The following is a 2,364-nucleotide window of genomic DNA, read 5'->3' on the forward strand; positions in this document are numbered from 1 at the left end:
CTAGCCTCAGAGATACATAGCTTGTGTTTTTTTTCTAATGAAGGCTGTGCTTTAATTCCACTCATATCTTGCAAACCAGTTATTTACACGAACCCAACCCCATCGTCCCGTTTACGCGTATATATGAATGTAATTGCTAGACGTGGAACGGGCAAGTTTTGTCGACCCCCTTATTTGAGCACAGGGTTCAGTTTAATTCCATCTATTTGAGCGCCTTCTGGCTCAGAGCTCGTGTACACGTTTCCACTTAAAATGCTATGACAGATTTTTTAAATAAGTCGAAATAACGATTGGGTTTTTCTAACCAAAGTTCGAATGAAGTTGTTAACCCCCCTTTCTTACATGGATGGACCGATCTGATAAGCTGATGTATAGTAAAGAATAAAATGACCAATTCAATCCGCACCATGCACCAACTCCCTACCGTGACCCTGAGCAAGTCCCTTAACCTGCTGGAGTTGGGGAGTAAGACAACTGGAGTATCACAACTGCGCATTGACACGGAGTACATCATGAAAAGGCGCCATATAGAAACACAATCAGTCTCCGCTCTGCCTCATTCGGGCCCCATCGCCCCACCACCCTTGATAAGTCGCCGACTCATTTTAAATGCACTTAGGCAATATATTATCTAGAAAAATATAGTCTTCTTTTTCCTGATCTAATTGTCCATGTGTGCCACCTCGCAGTCACGCCAGGTCATTGCGAAGCGGTGTGCCCAGATATGCGTGCGTGTCGCTTTGCCAGCTGTAAGTGTCCATGTCCGAGCCAGCGGGTGACAAGGCGCTCGCATACGACGACGACGAGGGAGAACTGCTGCCACTCCAGTAGCAAGGGGATGGCGCCTCGGAGGAGGAGGCAGGTGTCATCAGACCGGGGTCTTGAATACGGGCGGCGCCCGTAAAGAAACAGCCCCCCGAGCCGCTGCCCAGCTGATCGGCCAATCGGAGAGTTTCGGTGAGGGCCCAAATGTAATTATGGGCGAAGCGGAGGGTCTCTATTTTGGTGAGCTTGGCGTCGTCGGGGAATGAAGGCAGCACTCCCCGCAGGGTGTCCAGCGCCGAGTTCAGGTTGTGCATGCGGTTCTTTTCCCGATTGTTGGCCTTCTGCCGCCGGCTCTTCTTCACTCGTTGAATGAGCTCGGGGTTACGGATGGCTCTGGTGCTTTTGCCTCTGGACCTGCGCTTCCCATCTGCTGCATTGGCTTTCTGGGTAGAACACATGTCTAAGTCCTCCTCGGACAGACTGACAGATTCTCCGTCTGGTGAGGAGAGGCTGTGATCATCGTAGTCGAAGTTGTCAGGTTTGGGAAACATTCTGCAAATTGAAACAAAAATGAAACAGGAATTAGACGTTTGCAGTTACAATGGAAGTCACACACAAGTGTTCGCACACGCAAAGGGTTTCTTCCCAAATGATTAAAGGCTTACCTTGATAACACTTCGCAGTGACACGGGTCTAGTTTTCTTCGGAGGATCTTCGTTAAGAGAGAGAGAGAAAAAAAAATACCAATATCCCAAATGTCCGTTAGTCCAACAGTACAAAAGAAAAGTTTGTGCGTGATCGTCAGTGCCTTCCTCTCAGCTCTCCAGTAGGCACGCGCCCCGTTCAGCAGTCTCGTGAAGCGAGCGAGCCGCACCGCTTGGCAGCTCGGTGGCTGTGCGTCTGGCACACGACCCTCCTAACTCTCCTTATATGCGTCCCCGAGAACAATCGGCGCTACCCCAAGGCCTGTCCCTGTGGCCATTCTTTTCATTTCATTATCATAACTCATTGCTTTTTACTTTTTTTTGACACCCACCTACCCCTGTGATTTAGCATCCCGGCTATTTTTTTAAGGCCAAGCCGACTCTGCCTGCTGATTGGTCACTTGCGCTCGGCTGAAGCGTGCCGCTAATTTATTAATGAAAGGGAGTCGCGAGCGTCGCCAGCCAATGGGAGAAGACGGTGAGCGGAGACTCCCGGCAGCCACGCGCACGGGAGGCTGCTCGCTTTACGCTTCATTAGGCGAGCAGACACACTGCGAGGGGGGATCTGATCAGTTAGTGGTAGAATAAGAAAAAAAATATCTAAAGAGACTTCTATAACACAATAGAGGCGGTTGGGGGATCGGGGTTACAACGAAGAGAACTTTTTTTTTTTGCGCGTATCTCTCGGTGATTGAGCATCACAACGAAGTCTCTTGAATTCTGTACTTTTTCAGTTACCCTGAAATATAAAATAACTGGACGGTTACAGTCTGTGACACACTAATGTAACGTGTACAGTTAATGCTGCAATACCACAGACCGCTGCTGATGAAACAGAAATGGAGTGTACTAAAAAGTAACTTCAGCTGAACAAAAAGGAAAATTAAGCGCAAGG

The 2,364-nt window shown here is 48.8% G+C and overlaps 1 protein-coding gene across 1 annotated transcript; it reads right to left on the reverse strand.

Annotated features, from left to right (window-relative positions):
- Window positions 1-579: 579 nt before the first annotated feature.
- On the reverse strand, window positions 580-1,746 carry LOC114654113 (neurogenin-2-like). The gene is made up of 2 exons (XM_028804532.2): window positions 1,431-1,746; window positions 580-1,317 (listed from the first exon to the last, which is right to left on the reverse strand). The coding sequence occupies exon 2, from the start codon at window positions 1,314-1,316 to the stop codon at window positions 690-692; it is 627 nt and encodes a 208-aa protein (XP_028660365.1). The 5' UTR covers window position 1,317; window positions 1,431-1,746; the 3' UTR covers window positions 580-689.
- Window positions 1,747-2,364: the final 618 nt, after the last annotated feature.

Source organism: Erpetoichthys calabaricus, chromosome 7, assembly GCF_900747795.2.
Source record: "Erpetoichthys calabaricus chromosome 7, fErpCal1.3, whole genome shotgun sequence".
NCBI lineage: Eukaryota > Metazoa > Chordata > Cladistia > Polypteriformes > Polypteridae > Erpetoichthys > Erpetoichthys calabaricus.